General features: G+C 44.0%; 3 protein-coding genes across 6 annotated transcripts in view; 2 read left to right on the forward strand and 1 right to left on the reverse strand.

Annotated features, from left to right (window-relative positions):
- VAMP1 (vesicle associated membrane protein 1) overlaps positions 1-10,468 on the forward strand; it is a 43,695-nt gene extending 33,227 nt beyond the window's left edge. The window contains exon 5 of the mRNA XM_085524142.1: positions 10,380-10,468. Within this exon, the coding sequence (XP_085380268.1) occupies positions 10,380-10,426 (47 nt within the window). The 3' untranslated portion in view covers positions 10,427-10,468. The remainder of the gene's footprint in view (positions 1-10,379) is intronic.
- Positions 563-12,719, reverse strand: FBXO40 (F-box protein 40). Its single transcript, XM_032446903.2, has 3 exons — positions 12,553-12,719; positions 4,457-6,352; positions 563-1,657 (listed from the first exon to the last, which is right to left on the reverse strand). Exons 1-3 carry the CDS (start codon positions 12,559-12,561, stop codon positions 1,460-1,462), a joined length of 2,103 nt encoding a protein of 700 aa, XP_032302794.2. The 5' UTR covers positions 12,562-12,719; the 3' UTR covers positions 563-1,459.
- Positions 12,720-14,227: 1,508 nt separating this feature from the next.
- KPNA1 (karyopherin subunit alpha 1) overlaps positions 14,228-17,221 on the forward strand; it is a 42,209-nt gene continuing 39,215 nt past the window's right edge. For all 4 annotated transcript variants that reach the window (XR_014937251.1, XR_014937252.1, XM_015873477.3 and 1 more), the window contains exon 1: positions 14,228-14,332. The gene's annotated coding sequence lies outside the window, so the exon portion shown is untranslated. The remainder of the gene's footprint in view (positions 14,333-17,221) is intronic.

Here is a 17,221-nt window from a genome sequence, read left to right on the forward strand (position 1 = left end):
GCTGAGATTACACTCTCTCTGTACCTTAAGTTGGCACCTCCTGCTGGGGAAAGGAGCAAAGCCAGTGACAGAATCATAGACACCATAGAATGGCTTAGATTGGAGGGGACCTGAAAGATCATCTAGTTAAACCCCCCTGCTGTGGGCAGGGTTGCTACCTACTGGATCAGTCTGCCAAGGATCCCATCCATCCCAGCCTTACACATCTCCAGAGATGAAGTATCCACAGCTTCTCCGTGCCAACTGTTTCAGTGTTTCACCATCCTCTAAGTAAAGGCTCATAAGTCTGGAAGTGAAATTATGGCATCTTCAGGAGAAGATCTCCATCAGTAGGAGAGGACTGTGCAGTGCCAGCCACATCTCACATTTGCACCAAAACCAGAGTCTCAAGTACAGCATGTTTTAGCCCACCAGCTTCAGCATTTCCCTCAACAAACATATTTCATTTTTAAGCTAGTGCATTTAGCATAGAATAGACCAAATCCTAATAAATTTTCTACTCTATGAAATAAAAAATACACTTCATCCCACATAACTGAATCAAACATTATCCATACCAGTGTTGAGTGGTTTGTTAAAGGTCTTCTACCAAAAAAAAATCTTTATTTGACAAATTGTTTACAATTGCTTACAGTTACAATTTGCAATGTACAGTTGCAAAACTGAGGAGGTCAGGCATTCTAAAAGCATCTTCAGATATTTTTGATGGCTTTATTGGTTTTGAAATGAAACAGAAAAAAAAAAATTGAAAAAAAAAACTCAATTGAGCCCCATAAACTGTTACCAGGTTGTTTCCAACACAGCGTAAATTGGTTTGGTTTGGTTTTGATGATCCCATGATCTCAGCTTTAAGTTTACACTCAAATGTTGTCCTAAATAAGCCCAAATCAGGGCCCTAAAGGATGGTTTGTGTTTGTGTGGTGCTGTCCTGAGTCTTCAATGGAGTTTTTATTTGATCATTTAATTTTGGGGATGCCTTTATTATTTTTGCCTGGAAAGATGAGCAGTCCTGAGATCTGCTACGTTTCAGGATATTCATCTGTTCTCCCAGAGCTCAGCTTTCTGGCCACAAGTGAGGTGTTTCAGATCTAGTCAAGCTACATGCATTGACCACTCCCACTTCTCTTGGGGCCATGGAGCTAAGAGCATCAGCCTATATTCAAAGATGCTATGTTCCAACAATATCCTTATTGCTTTCTGCAGGATGCTCTATTAAGCAGGGAACAGAAATATAAACAGAAAGCACATGCCATCAGTTTGCCAGAACACTTTGGATGAAGATTTAACAATTAAAATAATGCAGGGGGGAAAAAAAGAGAGAAAAACAAGATGTTCCAAATCTAGGAAGAAGCCAGTTTTGTACTTTCAAAGGACAGTTGGAAGTAACAATCTTTATACCCAAATTCCCAACTCTTCTTAAAGGCCTTGAAGGGAGCATGGTGGAAGGGAAGCCAGCTATTCAGACCCTGCGCTTGAAGGTGGAAACCAAAGTCTTTTGAACCTGCTGTGGAGTTTCGCACATGCCGGTCAGTAGCACGGGGTCTGTCTTACTCTCCACTTTGTAGAAGGGACACTCCTTCAGGTGCTCTGACATGCAGACCATATCGCTGAGCTGCCACCGGTCCACTCTGGAGAAGAGGCTGCTGAACTGCCACATCTGGGCCAAGGAAGAGAATGGGGAGAAGAATTGGGGAGGGAAAGCCAAAATGTTAGTGAAAATAGGATTTTGAAAACATATATGCCTGTAGAGCCTTATGGATAGGCTAGCAAAAATCTGGCTACCTGGCTGCATAAGAAGTGGAAGTGTACTCTGAATTGCTACCTACCTCATGCTGGTTTTGCTTTTTTAGTTGTCACCTGTCAATTTTAATGGGAAAGCAGAGCTTATGGTGCCAACCTAGAACTAGGCACAAAGAAATTTAGGATGTATGACCGTCACATGTGTGGTGGGATCCGAGAGGCTTATTGGTGCATGCATCCAAGATAATTATAAGGCAGAATGTCTACAGGATGTCTGTGTGATAGTATCTCAAAGAAACCCGACTTCCCAACCTTGCAAAGCATTTATCAGCAACTTCAAAGTAAGGAATGTAATAACACTGCCATTACTATCCCCACCCCGGAACAAGGCTGGGAAGTCTAAGGTTAAGGTTATTTCTAAAGGAGGTATCATCTTGTAAAGTACAGAAACGGGCAGTTAAAATTTTCTGACTCTATTTGTAGTGATACCATGTCGTTCAGTGATATACAACCATGTAGTAGTAAGACTGAGAAGATGTCGTTTCGCTGTATATCATTTAAGTAGAATAATTTTAAAAGTCATAGCAGGTTTCAGCTCCCTAAGGCTGTTTCTTCCCATGGAAGCATGGTATATGGTTGTGTTGCACTAAAAATTACCCGAGTCTGGCATAGTCTCAGCTGTCACGCAAAGTAGACAAGAAATACAGATTGATTGCAAGTTGAATGCTCTCAAGCAGAGTACATGAATTGGAACCAAGATTCCTCTGTGGTCAGTGCATAGTGGAAGTTTTTCCTTCTACTGCAGGATGCCACGTCCTCCAGTAAATGATGTCAGTGCCCACCTCCTGTTCACATATAGCTAATTCAGCTTGAGCCACTGTACCTCATTACATAAATTTCAGATTCACCACACGTAATATTTTCTCTTAATAAAGAGAAATAAATACTTGTCAAAAACATTCATTTAATATTATTGGTAGGTGGAGATCACTGGGGGTCTGCTTCAAAGCTAGGCTCTCAGATTAATTTTGTAAGTATTAATTGGATCTCTGTATTACTTCCTCTTTGACTGTTGTCTTGTCTGCTTGATCAAGCAGAAGCCTTTGATGCTATTCTTTCAAGCAGCTTTATGTTAGAGTAGCTACAAGACTATCAGCTAGAAAAAGATATCTGTAATTACTGCATTAACTAGGACTTACAATGAACTATGTTTACACATTTTATTCTGACTACTCAAGCAGCCAGAAAGGAAGGTATTTTTCCACTCCACAAATAGTAGGAGGCAGCATTACAGAGAAAGGCTGTTGATCCCCACGCTGCTCTCCCAGGTGCTCACATCTCAACAAGTCAAACATTCCTGGTGATCTTGTAAACTACAGACCTTGAAAAATGATATAATCTACCTTGATTTGTGCGAAGCATTTGATGCTGTCCTGCACAACCTTCTTGTCTCTAAATTGGTGAGACGTGGATTTGATGTATGGACTTGGTGGATAAGGAATTGGCTGGATGGTCACACTCACAATGTCAATGGTTTTACGTGCAGATGGAGATTAGTGATGAATGGTGTTCCTCAGAGATCTATATTGGGACTGATATTATTTATCATCTTTTTCAGTGACATAGTCAATAGAATTGAGTGCATCCTCAGCAAGTCTGCACATGACACCAAGTTGAGTGGTTCATTGAAAGGCAGGGATGCCATCTAGAGGGACTTAGGCTTGAGAGGTGGAGCCATGCAAACCTCACAGCGTTCAACAAAGCCAAGTACAAGGTCCTGTGCCCGGCTGGGACAATCTGTAGCACAGGCTGGGCAATTAATGCACTGGGAGCCGTAGTGCAGAGAAAGGTTTGCGGCTGTTGGTGGATGAAAAAACTAATACGAACTGGGCTTGCAGCCCAGAAAGCCAAAAGTGTTTTCATCTGCTCTCATGAGGCCTCACCTGCAGTACTGCATCCAGCTCCGGGGTGCTCAGCACAAGAAGGGCATAAACCTATTGGAGTGAGTCCAGAGGATGCCACAAAGATGACCAGAGGGCTGAAGCACCTCTCCTATAACAGGCTGAGAGCTGGGAGTGTTCAGCCTGCAGAAGGCTCCGGGGAGACCTCTTGTGGCCTTCCAGCATTTAAAGAGGGCCTACAATAAAGCTGTGGAGAGGTGCTCTATAAGGGAGTGCAGCAATAGGGGTAATAGTTTCAAGCTTTTTTTAGCTTTTCGATTTAGATCAGATATCAAGGGGAAATTATCTGTTATGATTCTGTGATTCAAAAGCCAATGGAGTTGATGTGAATGCCTACGCTGCTTTCACTGTCACAACCTTTTCTTTACTCTTTTAGTGTTCTGGAGCTTGACTTAGGTTCAATTTACTCTAGATCAGTTTGTAAAGGATAAATCAAATGTATGAAACGCAAGTTCGTTAAAACTCCATGTGTGACCTGTAAGTGTCAGGAATTCTGTTTCCAGTGCCTAAATGTGGTGCAAAGGCAAACAGGTTACCTAAGGCAAGCTTGGGTGCGGACCTTCAGCTAGTCAGCAGATACCTATCCACACCTTTTTACCTTTGCCAGTACTTTAAAGCCATGCCTAACTCCCCCGCACACTATGCTTCACTTTTACAGCCTCATGAACCTTCCCCACATCAGCACGTTTATATGCAGAACTGGTTGTTACACTTGCATCCTATCTGGTGAGGACCCCATTGCTGCAATCACTTGCCTTTTTGCGAGCTTTCCATGAAGTACCACCATGGGAATATCTTTTTTTCTCCCAGACCAGCAGAACCATACCCCTCTCCTGAAGAAGAGTGGCACAGATGTCCCTCATCAGCATTGACACTTGTGATAGCTGACATAAACTGAAGCTGTCCAGGAACCCAGCAATGTACTTGAGCACTTCCAGTGGGAGGCTGCTCAGCAAGTCCTTGGTTCTCCCTCGATCATCCACTTTGAAATTGCACTTCCCTGATTCAGCAAGGAGGGTGTCAACCTCTGGTTTAATAGCAAATGTCTTGAGAAGCTTGCTGTATATGACCTTAGCCTTATGTCCATCTGGGCGGAAGTGGTTTTGAACAAAAGTACATCCCAAGTAGGCCAGCGGACAGCGAAGCTGGAACCATCCATCCAGACATGACTGTATGTCAGCATGCACATTCTTGAAATGGGATGCAAACTCATCTCTCCTGAAGAAATGACTGCAAGTGAATGTGAAAGCTGAACTGCTTTTATTATGTCTTCTGGTTACACATTCGGTGTACAGCTCCACGTGGAGTTCTGGTTGGCTGTTTTCATCCAGAATATCTGCTAGAACAGCATCAGCAGAGAAAGGCTCTAGAGGAAAGTTGTATGTCTGTGTTGCAAAGTCTACAAAGAGTCCATCGATACCCCTTGTTTCAGAGATCTCATGCCCTTTCAGTTCTTTTTCCAGTGCACACAGCAGTGTGGATGTCACTATATTTGCCTTAGGTAGTTCTTCTGGGCTTATTCCCAATTCAGAGGTATCCACTGACTTGTCCGAAGTAGGTATCTTGTGTGCCATTACATCTCCTAGCCGTGCTCTTTTGCCACAGTAACTAACTGGTACTTTGAAGGTATAGACAGTCTTTACTTCTTGAGCTTCCAAGTTCCCATACACAAAGTCTTTTTCTTTGGGTGTGCAAGCAGCCATTTGGCCAAAGCGAATGAGCATTCCCCCATGATGCACAAGATACATGTTGTAATCAGCTACACCAACCTCTTTCTTCAGCCTCTCCAGGACCCCTTCTTGCCAAGGCGCCAGTCCTGTCATTTCTCTATTTGCTGCTTGTTCGAGCCGTTGGTCTTTTACTTCTTCCGTCTCACAAGGTACTTCCTTTGCCTTCTCTGCAGAGGTGGCATCACAAGGGCTCGATGCTTTTTGCTTGGAAGCCTCTTCCGTCTTTTTTCCTGAGCTGGTTTCTGAGCCTGTTACCTGGCAAGCCAGGAGCTCTTTGCTGAAAATGTTCTCCCAGGTCTTGTAGCTCCCCAGATCCATTCCTTCCTTGTCCTTTGCCAAATTTTCACGCTCACGTTGGCTGAGCTCAGGGAGTTGGTCATTGCCTTCCTGGGAACCACAGGCTAATCCTCCCACAGCACCTTCCATCCCATCCATGGCTTCTTCCATTAGCTCTCCCACTTCCTCCTCTTTCCTCCACTCTGGAAACAAGTCAGCTACTTTCAGATTCCTGAAAAGTATCTTCTGGTCTCTGAGTGCCAATGCTGTGTCCAGACACTCTTCACTCAAGTTCTCCTTCATAATATTCTTGTGGAGGGTTGTGTCTGAATCCACATTTGGCCAGCGATTCCACTCCATTGAACAGCAGACCACGCTGGCTGGGCATACCTGGAGGTGCTTTGCCAGCTTAAAGCGGGCCATGGAGAAAGGACATCCATAGTGTGCATTGAGACAAGGGACGTGCTCCAAGGGGCAGAGCAGTTCGTGCTCCTCTTGCTTGCACATGTGGAAGGTGGCACCACAATGAAGGCGGCAGCTGATCACCATGCAGGAGACAGAGGTCTCGATGGGTGCGTGGCAGTGCCGACTGAAGCACCTCTCGCAGTGCCTGTGCTGCCCAGGGGGGGCTTTCGGAGCCCTGTGCTGTGTGTAGCAAAGGCAAGAATAGCAGAGTTAATGCCTGAAGGGACAGGAAGGGACACAAACCGCCAGTGCCCATGCCCATGCCTGGTTTCTACAAGTCAGATGCTCACATACACTTCTGGCAGGAATTAGGCTATGAGCCCCATACAATTACGTATCAGCATTGATCATCACCATGCATCTTGGCCTGGTAGCAGCAGGTATATAGGCAAGATCTCAGCACTCTTTGCTCTTAGCCCAACAGAGGGAGCTAAAGTTTGAGCGTGAGCTGTTTTCTGTCATGGTATTTACACTGATGCTGTACTCTTCATATTGCTGAAATCAAGACTTCCACAGGCATAGAGGAAGATCCTCCCCATTTCCTCATTACTGTTTGAGTGGGAAAGATGACAATTATTTTCCTCTGCAGAAAAATTAGGTGTTCATTCGGTCTATATGTCTCATCACCCTGGCTTTGTCCCACTAAGGACATGAATGATCACAAATGATTTGGTCACAACTGCTCTATATTTTTCAGTTCATCCTATACACTTAAAAGCCACTGTCAAACACTGCCCAAAATGGACTAGATAATCTCGAGGTGATTGTATTTTAGATTCAGTTTATGAAAGTGTTAGTGAAACTACAAGTGGTCAGAAAACAGGGAAAGAGTTCTCAGGCAATGAGCATAAACAAAGTCATCTCTGTTTCATAAACTTGGCTGCCACCAGGCAACTCCATTAGTTTAATGTGGCTGGATTAAAAGAACAAGTTGAGGAAGCCAAAACAAATATCTCAGAAATTTCAACCAGCTTCAAACAGGCTAAATGTTTTCTTAGGAAAGAATGCATTTCAGTTCTCACATTCCCATATCACTGTGGGATATCAATATTCTAAAATATCTATAAAATTTTTCCTCTCCTCTTCTTAATAAAAAAACCTTTAATATATAAAAGACATACAACTTCCCTGCGGCCAAAGGAATACAATAATATGATGTATGATGACCCCAGTGTAAAAAGTTATTACTACTAGACTACTACTGGCTTTTTGTCAAAATGAACCTCTCATCTGCTTAGGTTTCATTATTGTGTTTTTTGCTCTTTCCCAGTAAATCAATTAAATTAGTTTAATTAGATGAAAATAATATAAGGCCTGCTTCCAAAAGCTCTAAATGTTCTTTGCTTCTAACATCGCTACCCTTGCAGTAATTCCAGGCAATAGCTGTTACTCCTTACTAAAAATGGGAAAACAAGCAGAATGTGACAGCCCATAAACAGAGATGGTGATTAGCATGAGGCATGCCTTGTTTTGTCATTAAAAACATAAGAACATAAGATGACAGACTGGGTCAGATGAGTGGTCTATCCAGCCCAGCAGGGTTCTGTTACAACGTCTACAACAAACAGCACTGTTTTGGGGGAATATGTGGAACCAGTTGTACTCCTTACCCTTCACAAGCTCTCAGCTTCCACACGAAGCTGCACTGGAGACCCAGAGACTGCCTAGTCCTTGTACTACTTGAAGTTACCTTTCTGGACACCTTGATCTGGCAGCAGCAACTTGGCTCAAGGACTAGCTACTACAAGCAGAAAGCTCCAGGCTTCTGACTTTCTGCCCTTTGCTGTAAAGGCCTGCATTTTAGCCTGGCATGGTCTAGCATGCATTAATTGCTGTTCATGTTAAGGTGCATTACTTGTGTGGATAGCTTCATTCTGTCCATTGCAGCTCCCAGCACTCACCAAAATGTGTTTAAGTCCCCTTATTGAATCAATGCTATTGCCCCTCTGACCTGCCCAGTAAAGGAACAATTCCTCTGTGGTCACTTCAGCAAGGGACAAGCTTACACTCTGAAATATAAGGGTTGGTTACCTGTGGCTTTGTTTGCACACACAGAAAGAGCTCAAGACAGCAAAGAAGGTAAGCATTACTTCACAGCCATTCATTATAACATTCCCTCTGCTTACCTTGGGAAGCACAAGGATGCTGGCCACATTGGCCCCAGACAGATTCAGTCCCTAAATACAAGTGATGTAGAATTGCATCTATCCTGCTTTAGATTGTTCAGTGACATCTACTTCTATATGGCTCAGAGATGGAAGAGATGCAGATGGATTTATTACGCATTGGCAGCATCCTTGCTACTGTCATTCTTGTAGCGTTTTGCTGCAAATATAATCTCTAAAAATAGCCCCAGCTATGACTTGCATAAGGTCAGGGGAAGGCTGGGCACATTACACTGCAATGAAAATATGACTGTATGAACAATACTTTCCACTGCAAAACTAACTCTTAGAGAGAAATAATTGATGAATAAAAACACATGAGAAGCACGGGCCTTATGGCTCTCCAAAACCACAAAATGCTGATTACAAAGTTTCTGGAGTGGAGCCTGCTTTCACGCTGCTGTGTGCTAAAGCCAACCACATCAGATCGCATGTAGGAAAAGAAAGCATTTTGTTTATGAAGAATGACCACATACATTAGTGCATTCAAACGCAGAGTCAGTCTTCTTGATTAGTCAGATCACTGTTGGTTCTGCTTAACCCATGTCTAACTTCAAAATGCTGTTTGTTCAGACATTTCTACACCTCTCTCCTAATTATTGAATCTGTGAAACTAGACAACAGTAAGAATGTAGCAATCATTTTTTTTCTGGTATATATTGGGGTTTGAATGATTCCTGTATTCTAACAAGCCAGTAATCCTAAGCTCTGTATTTTAACTGATAATTAAGCTAGCTCCATCTCTTAATTGATATCATTCTCAACACACAAAATACAACAGCCTTCCAAAACACTTCACAGATCACTTTGCTTACAAATTTTTGCCCTAGTCAATGATACACAGCATCCAAATACATAGCACTGTTATGTTGAGCATATCTCTAAACCTCTATACTTATCGATTCCCTGCAACTTGCAATAGTTTCTAAGAGATAGGTTAAATATATATATATATAAATATATATATGTAAAACAGAAATGCTCACTTAAATCATGTTTAAGGTATTGTGGAATAAAAAGATGCAAACCATCAACCACAGCGTGTCCACTTTGGTAAATCTTTATTTTTAGACTGGCATGACAGCAAATCAAGTAATGTTTAAAAATACACAACTGCCTTTTAACTGCAGATATATCTGTGTCTGGAGCAAAACTGTTCTATATAATAGAAGATCTGTTCTATAATAACCTACAGTTTATAAATCAATTAATATTTTCTTTTTCTTTCAGTAAATATCCATTTAATTCAGTTGGAGTCAATGGGCCAAAACAAAACAACTCTCTCTTGTTTGGTATTTGCTACACATAAGAGATAGATAATGATATACTAATACTATATACATCATGCCTCAGCTCTTCTTGAAGAATCAAAGGGTGTCACCATTTCAAGGAACCAACAAAAAGGGCCACCAGAAACCCCAGACTGAATCTGAGATCTGATTAAAAATTAACACAAACAAACCTTTCTAAGATCTACAGTATGATATGCAGCTCTTAAAAATCCCAGGGAAGTCTGTGTCCAAATGCTGGAGCCAAGAATGTCAAAGTTATATATAATATTAGAACAAAAAATATTTAACAGGCATGTGAAATATGTAGGGCAGAAAGCAGATATTCATTCCTTGTTATTCATTATGCACTGTTTAACTTGTTTTCCACATAACATTTAAATCTTGAGGTGAATGCAGAGTTACTAATTTCCTTATGGTTTTCAATGTGTTTACTATCTTAGTATCTGAGTGATTCACAGTGGATTTGAATTTGGATAATGGATTTGTATTTGCAGTACTAAAGATGCACCTGAGGTTAAAAGAAACTGATACTTCTATCTGATAGATGTAGAATCAGAGTATAGAAAGACAAAACCACATGGAATTAAAAGTAATACATTCTGCAAATAATACATAAACCAAGCCTGGAGTCTCTCAGATTCTGATATCTTGCCTCCTACACAAACATGCTGGCAGAGGCAGAAAATCACATTTTCTAGGAAAATATCCAAGTCTCCTTAAACTAAAGATTTTCTTCTCTTTTTTGTACAGTGAACCTCTGCAGTCACCAAAACCTGAACAGTCTCAGCAAGAAGTGAAGCTCAGGTCTCCAGTCATTACACAGATATATGTTCTTGTATGAGCTCAGAAAGAAAACACTGTGCCACTGGAAATGGTACCATTCTGCATTTTTACATTATTTCTGTGAATCTAAGCTTTCTAGTGTCCTGTCCTACGCTACAAAATAAAAACCAAATCCAAGAATGTCACCACCAGGAGTCACAGTGACCCCTAAGTGAGTTATGCCCCACATCTCTGCACACAAATCACTGTCCTGACAGACACAGTTGCTCTGCAATAGCCATTCAACCTCATCTTGTTATTGTGGTACCTAGCAGTGAGCATGGCAGAGCTCAGGGTAGGTGCAAGATGAAGTCTTCACCTGTAGCAGTATTAAACTACTATCAAGCATTTGCAAGGCACAGTTTCTTCAATGCTTAGCTCTTGAACGAGTTCATAGGGATTTTATAGGGGCACCCCGATGACAGTGCAAGCCTTCTGGTGAAACTCAAATCCCTGGTATAAGACAAGAAGAGGGAAAACTTTTTCATGAGACAGCTGCCTTGTTAGGTAAGCCCAAAGTCGGAAAGACTGTAGCAATCAGGGAGATGTTCCCTGTACTTTTCAGCTGGGGACCAGGTGGCTGAGGATGTGATGTCCCACGGCAACAAACACTGGTTTGAAGTTGCTGAATTGGTTGAAATTGCTTTATACCGAAAAAAAAAAATAAAATAAAAGAATTACGTTAAAATGATAGGGACAGAGTACGTCCATAGAGCGGTGCATCAGTTGGGCAGAGACTTCAGTGCACTGCTTTTCATTCAGATCACGTGTGCTGTTCAGGTTCCCACAACAGTCTATCAGTTTCTCTTCAGCTCCCAAAGTCTGATGGGCAGGACCATGGAGCTAAAAAGAAGCTGTTCCATCACCAGGCCTCCCCTTTCCTGGTAAATCACAGTGGAGAGGCACAGACACTTGCACCAGCCAAATGCACCAGCGCTGCTCCAGGAGGAGCAGGGGAGGGCTCAGAGTACCGAGGCACTGTTGATGGAAACCCTACATAGTGATAGTGCTCACCTGTAGGAGTGCCACGTCAGCAGTATTTCTCACTCATCCCTACCTGCAACAATGCAGTAGCAACTCATCAGAGATAAACCCACTCAAAAATTATTTGCGCTGATGTGGTCTCACAGGTCTGGGGCAGCAGAAGGAGTTGGGAAGCAAAATAGGAGATAGGGAGGCTGTGACAGGCATCTCTCTGCAGCACACGTGAAAGTCCCTGGGCTGACCTTGAGAGAGACGCAGTTAAGTAGACTGTCACTGTGCATCAGTGCATCTGTACCTGGCAAAGGGGATCAGTGAGTACTACGACTGCTTTAAAATAACAGGTTTCAGTTTAGTTGCAGTTTGAAGGGAAAAAAAAAAGTATGCTCCGAACTGCTTTGTTTTGGTTTGGGATCAGGTTGTATTTTATTCCCTGACAACAATTTCATTAACATTCTTTTCTGAAAAATTCTTGAGACAAGAGACAAGCAAGTGAATGGGTTTAAGCAAAACAACAGTAACTCAGCCAAAGCCAGATATACAAAGCATTTCAGTGCTCCTGGTTAAGGTCTAAGCCTTATAAAAAGAAAAGCAAGAAGGTTTGTGAGTACAAACTGCTAAGCAGCCACAACTCTAGAAAGAGGGGTAGCACCTGTAACACTTGTAAGTTCACACTCATCATCTTATTATGTATTCTGGACTCCAAGCACATGGTTTGTGGTCTGAATCTACAAACCCACTGGAGTTGAAGGCTTAGCATTTTTGAGTTTCTTGAAAATTGCAGAAATTGAATTTTTGATTTATCATCTGTCCCGGTATTGAAGATCCCATTTAAGAGTCAGTGTCTCAGCTTTGTAAAATCCCACATACGGTGCTGCAAACCATGAACACACTATGGAGTGCTTCTCTTTGCAGAGTAACCTGTCACAGAAGTGTTCAGTTATTAGCTGGCCTCAGTTCTAGGGTGCCACTTAAGACATCTTATGTCTTATTTTTCTACTTCAGCCTAATTACTAGTATTCTTTTGGAGATATCTTGGTTTTCACAGCTTAATACAGTAACCACTGCATTGCATAACGTTTCACCAATAAAGACTGAAACTCTATTTACAAAGTCTTACCTTAATCATAGAGTCCCTGTGTTTGTACCAAACACTTGCTCTCTTGGTTTTGCTCAGCTGGGTTGAAGCGAGGTGGGTAAGGGCTAACTGGAAGCAAAGAAAGAGGAGAGGATGGGAGGAGACAGGGCAAGCACAAGCAGAAACATTAAGTAGTTTGGGGATGTTAAAAATAAAACCTGTGCATGTGACTGAGCAGCTCAGCTTTCAGAGCTGTTTCTTCCACTGTATTTGTTAACACTATCACTACTGGAGAGATACTTAGTGGAGAGGATGCAAGAGAGACAGGATAGACCATGTCCTCTGCCCCAGGCATTAAGAAGAAAATAGCAGAGCATTTCCCAGAGCCCTGTGTCCATTTCCTGCCGCTCTCATCCTTTATGTTTCGTCTCCTCCTGGTGTCCCTATCAACCTGTGGTTGTTCCAGCCATCACTGCATCCCCTGCTTCCACTGTCACCTCAGCGGTGGGTGCAAACAATGTCAATGGATTTGCCACCCATAGAAGGTGTGGACAGAGGAACTGAGCCAGCATCCTTGCTTCCTTCCCTCTGATTGCTGAAATATCAGTGCTTCTCCTCGGTGAGACACCACCTTCTTCCTTTTGTGGTGGCAGCTCTGAGAACCTAAATTGCAACAAGTGCCTCGCTTTGGCTTATCTTTCTTTGTTCTGATCTGTGAGACGCTGCTGGCTCTGAGAGTTTGAAACAGTGCAGGCAACTGTGTTTTCATTTTTAGGCTGAACAAAATGTCAGTAGGTGACAACCAAAGCTTGCCTGTGCCAATTGTGATTTAGTAGCGCAAAATATGGTTAGCAGTCTGGCTCCGTGGCCTTTTTATAGAAAGGGCTGTGTTATTGTGGTACCATTTCATACCATCCCACTGCACCGGGTAAAAGCAGGGCCAGCAGGAATATGTGTGAATCCATATTTCACCCAATCATGACATTATCACTGCTGTGTTTGTCACTTACACTCACCCTCAAGTTCACAACCATACTTCAGCCTTTACCCACGGCAGCTTCTTCAGTGTTGTCAGTGACTTTTTCACTGTGCTATCAATATGCATAAGTACATATTCATGTAAAAATATATATGCATGTACATGTCTTGTTCAGCCTGGAGAAGAGGAGGCTCAGGGGAGATCTTATTGCTCTCTATAACTTCCTGAAGGGAGGTTGTAGTGAGCTGGGGGTTGGCCTCTTCTCTTGTGTAATCAGTGATAGAACTAGAGGGAATGGTTTTAAGCTGCACCAGGGGATATTCAGGCTGGACACTAGGAAGTATTACTTCTCAGAAAGGGTAGTCAGGCTTTGGAATGCACTGCCCAGGGAGGTGGTGGAGTCACCGACCACGGGAGTGTTCAAGAAATGCTTGGATGTGGTGCTGAGGAATATGATTTAGCCAGGAAGCATTGGTAATGGTTGGACTAGATGATCTTCTAGGTCTTTTCCAACCTTGATAATTCTGTGATACATGTCATACGTATTTTGCTATACACACCTATTACAACCCACTGCCACTCACTGCACTACAGCTCCCATGCCACCACACACACCACGCACTGACTCATCTGCGGCTGCGCGGCCTAATCCCGTTGCGCGCTCCGTGCCGGAATCGCTCCCCGACCCACAGGGCGCCGCGGTCGGGCCGGAATTGACGCATGGAGCCGGGCACATGCGCAGTGCCATCGGCTGCCAGCGCCGGCCGGACGGGGAGGCAGGGAGCGGCGCTCGCGCGCCTCGGGCCCGAGAGGAGACAGCGCGGGGCTGGGCCGGGCCCGCAGGTACGGGGGGAAAGAGGCCGCTACCGGGAGGAGGGGAGCGGCAGCCGGGTGCCGAGCGGGGCCGCGCCGGGGAGCGCCGCGGCCCGGTCTGCGGCGTGCGTATGGCCGGAGCCGCCGGCACGAGGCGGGCAGCGGGCGGCGGCCCAGCGGGTGGGTCGGGCCGGTGGCTGCGGCCTCGGGCGGAGCGGCCGGGAGGCACCGGGGCGGCCTCACCGCGTGGCCCGGCGGGGGCCGGCGGAGCGCTGGGATCCGAGTGCGTAGCGGCCGAGCTCGGCTGTGGGAACTGAGCGGCGTGGGGATGGAGGCGGGGCACGGGCTGAGCCGCACGGAAACTTCCTCGCTTGTTTTGAAGCCTGTCGTTCTGCGAGGTGGTTATTTCTATCTAGTTCAGCTAAAGCTGTTCCTTCTTGCTGCAAACGTTATTCCGCCTTAAGTTATCCCAGCTACTCTTTGCTTTCTTGCATGCTGTGGGCCCTCGCAATTGCCGGTTGTCTTCCAGCCGGCAGGAACTCGCCCCATTCATAGTCTTTGCGTTTGTTCCCTCCTACTGAAACACATGTGAGGGGATGGTTTGAAGCTTTGCCTCTTGAGGGCGTTTAATGAAAACTGAAACTCCGGGCTGAGAGATGTGTCATGAGCTGTGGAAATCCTGAGCTGCTCCTTCTGCTCCCAAGTGCTTGTTTCTCTTTATTCGGTTTGATCGGAGCTTCTGTTTCTCTGGAGTTTTTGGTTCTCTGGCACATATTCTACTCTAACTGCTTACTAACTTCAGTTTGGTTATGTCTGTGGGCTATCCGGAGATGGGATTGCAACGTTATAGCTAGAAGCTAGGTATATGGAAGCTATCTTGTTTGTACTGAGAGACTGTAGCAATGAATAGTTTGACTCAAACTAATCTTTGCTGTGTGTTTTTATTCTGTTACTCTTCCCGCTACCTTACCGCATCGCACTGATGTGAACTAGATAGTTCAAAACAAATTGACTTCAGCTTGAACTACACCCGCACCTTTTAATTACGTAGAGACGTGCCCATAGGCACAGACAAAATTAGGAGCAGCTTGTGAGAGCTGGCAACATACCACAACGTGGAAGGTTGTCCTCAGAATGGGGGCCTGTGTTGTTTTTTATTCCCATAAAGATCCAGTGGTGCTTCAGCTCTGGAGAACATGACTGTTGTTGGAGCTTTAACAACCCCCCCCCCCCCCAACTTCCCCCCCTCTTATGCTTCTAAACAGTTCCTTTGTCATCTCTGCTCCCTAATTGCAATTCTGTACTGGGATGTTCATTTTTGCCCTCAGTGTGCCATCCATTGTGTTTTTCCGATGTTTTGCCTTCTGTGTTGATGTGGTCAGACTTGGCCTGTCACAGAATCAGAATCACAGAATGAGCCGGGTTGGAAGGGACCTCAAGGATCATGTAGTTCCAACCCCCCTGCCTGGCAGGGCCACCAAACATACACATTTACTAGATCAGGTTGCCCAGGGCCCCGTCCAACCTGGTCTTGAACACCTCCAAGGACGGGGCATCCACAACCTCCCTGGGCAGCCTGTTCCAGGGCCTCACCACTCTCCTAGTGAAGAACTTCCCCCTAACATCCAACCTAAATCTTCCCTCTTTTAACTTAAAACCATTTCCCCTAGTCCTGCTATTATCAGCCCTTTCGAAGAGTAAAAGATGGTCCAGGCGGTCCTGTGCATTGAGCTCATTGCCGCTTACTGGGGAATGTGCAGCTCAGGAAGGGAGAGGCAGCAGTGGCCCATTTCAGCACCACTTTCCTCAGGCACTTGTGAAACAAGTAGTTGTACAGGTTTCTGGTGGTGTGACAGTTTCTGAAAGGCTCTTAGTTGGTAAATGTTTATTTAACCAGATTGACAATCTTATCATCACTTCAGTGTTTCAGCACGATGCAACAGTGCTTTTTATCCCCTCTCTTCTTGTCCAGTTGAGTGAGATGGGCTGAGTGGTATTTTGGTTTTAGACTGCTTTTATCTGGTATTGAAAGAATTACACACTTGGTGAAGTGTAGTGAGATTTTATATCTCTAAACCCTACACAGGAGATTCTGGAATGATGTAATAGACAAACAAGCTACATGGGTTGCTCTGAAAGTAATACCCCCTTAGTTATTTTCACAGCAACTACAGGAGGATACAGTAACAGTCTTTGATAAAGCAAATTGTCAGGTACAAAATAGTGTTTTTCGATGTAGTCACCATAACTAGCTATGCATTTTTGCCAATGGTGAACAAGAGCCTGAATGCTTCACACGTCAAAATCTTCCCCAGTGGCAGTGAACTGCTGTCACCACTAGTAAAATGCACCACCCACTGCCTCACTGTGCTCACACCCACTGTTTGGTCTTCATAAACGTTCAGCAAGTGTTGATGAATGTCAGTGAGTGGCACTTTTTACTCACATAAGAGTACACTAAGCACCTTTGCTTCATACACACTTCCATGTCAGATGCCATTTTGTCAGGCTGCCCCTCTGCTGCCATCTGTTGTGCAGCTACAGCATGGAAGGGAATATTGGTGGGAAGGTTCAAACCTTTACTGCCGTGCCACCAACATCTGCCTTCTTGATTGAGAATCAGCATAATAAAATAGGAAGCATTACTTCTGGAGAAGTCCTTATAGAAAGGCCAGAGCACAAGTTGAACTGGTAAGAGAATTATTCAGCTTCAGTAGTGAGGGGTTAAGTAGAAATCCTTGTTTAAATAATGTGATAATGGGAAAGAAAAAGGCAGTGTAAATTTCAGAGATAAGTGGTGCTGATATGAAAGTAAGGTATTTTCTTCTGCTCTTAAGCTTAAAACAAACAACAACAAAAAGGCAAAAAAAAAACCCTTCCAAAACATTCACGATCTGTTAAGACTTTTGGAGTCTGCTA

Source organism: Coturnix japonica, chromosome 1 (genome assembly GCF_054131305.1).
Source record: "Coturnix japonica strain WE chromosome 1, WE-NBRP24, whole genome shotgun sequence".
In the NCBI taxonomy this organism is placed as follows: domain Eukaryota; kingdom Metazoa; phylum Chordata; class Aves; order Galliformes; family Phasianidae; genus Coturnix; species Coturnix japonica.